The sequence below is a fragment of the Wasmannia auropunctata genome, unplaced genomic scaffold (genome assembly GCF_000956235.1).
Source record: "Wasmannia auropunctata unplaced genomic scaffold, wasmannia.A_1.0 LD284686.1, whole genome shotgun sequence".
Lineage (NCBI taxonomy): Eukaryota > Metazoa > Arthropoda > Insecta > Hymenoptera > Formicidae > Wasmannia > Wasmannia auropunctata.
In genome coordinates, this window is record NW_012078204.1 from 1 (window position 1) to 508 (window position 508).

At 32.5% G+C, this 508-nt stretch overlaps 1 protein-coding gene across 1 annotated transcript; it reads left to right on the forward strand.

Annotated features, from left to right (window-relative positions):
* Positions 1-82: 82 nt before the first annotated feature.
* Positions 83-453, forward strand: LOC105461550 (the record flags this gene model as incomplete). The annotated part of the gene is made up of 1 exon (XM_011708051.1): positions 83-453. A coding segment is annotated over one exon (371 nt), but the record flags the coding sequence as incomplete, so codon positions are not given.
* Between the last annotated feature and the right edge of the window lie 55 nt (positions 454-508).

The following is a 508-nucleotide window of genomic DNA, read 5'->3' on the forward strand; positions in this document are numbered from 1 at the left end:
GTATAAGAGACAGGATTATTATTTATTATAAGAAATATTGAGTTTCACATTAAACAGATGATTTATATTATATTTTTTATAGCATCCTACATTCATGTGTGCGGCCGCAAAAATCCTAATTTTAACGAATGCCTTTTGGACAGTATCAACATTGCAAAGGGTAAGGTCTGTACAGGGATGCCGGAATTTGACATTCCTCCGAGCGAGCCACTAACTTTTGACAAAATAGTTATGTATAACACAAACAACCTTAAATTAAATGTCGAAGATGTAAAAATGAGAGGATTTTGCAATTTCGAAGTAAAGTCTATTAACACATCCTCTAATAGGCTTCACTTCGAAATTGATGTTGTGGTAAAACGTATTCAAGTGGACTGCAAGTATGACTTCGACATACGTATATTGGTGCCACTTGCTAATAAGGGACTTATTCATACTATTTCAGGTACATAAAACAGTTTATCTTACATTAAACCAAGACGAAAGTTTAGAATTATTTACTTAAATA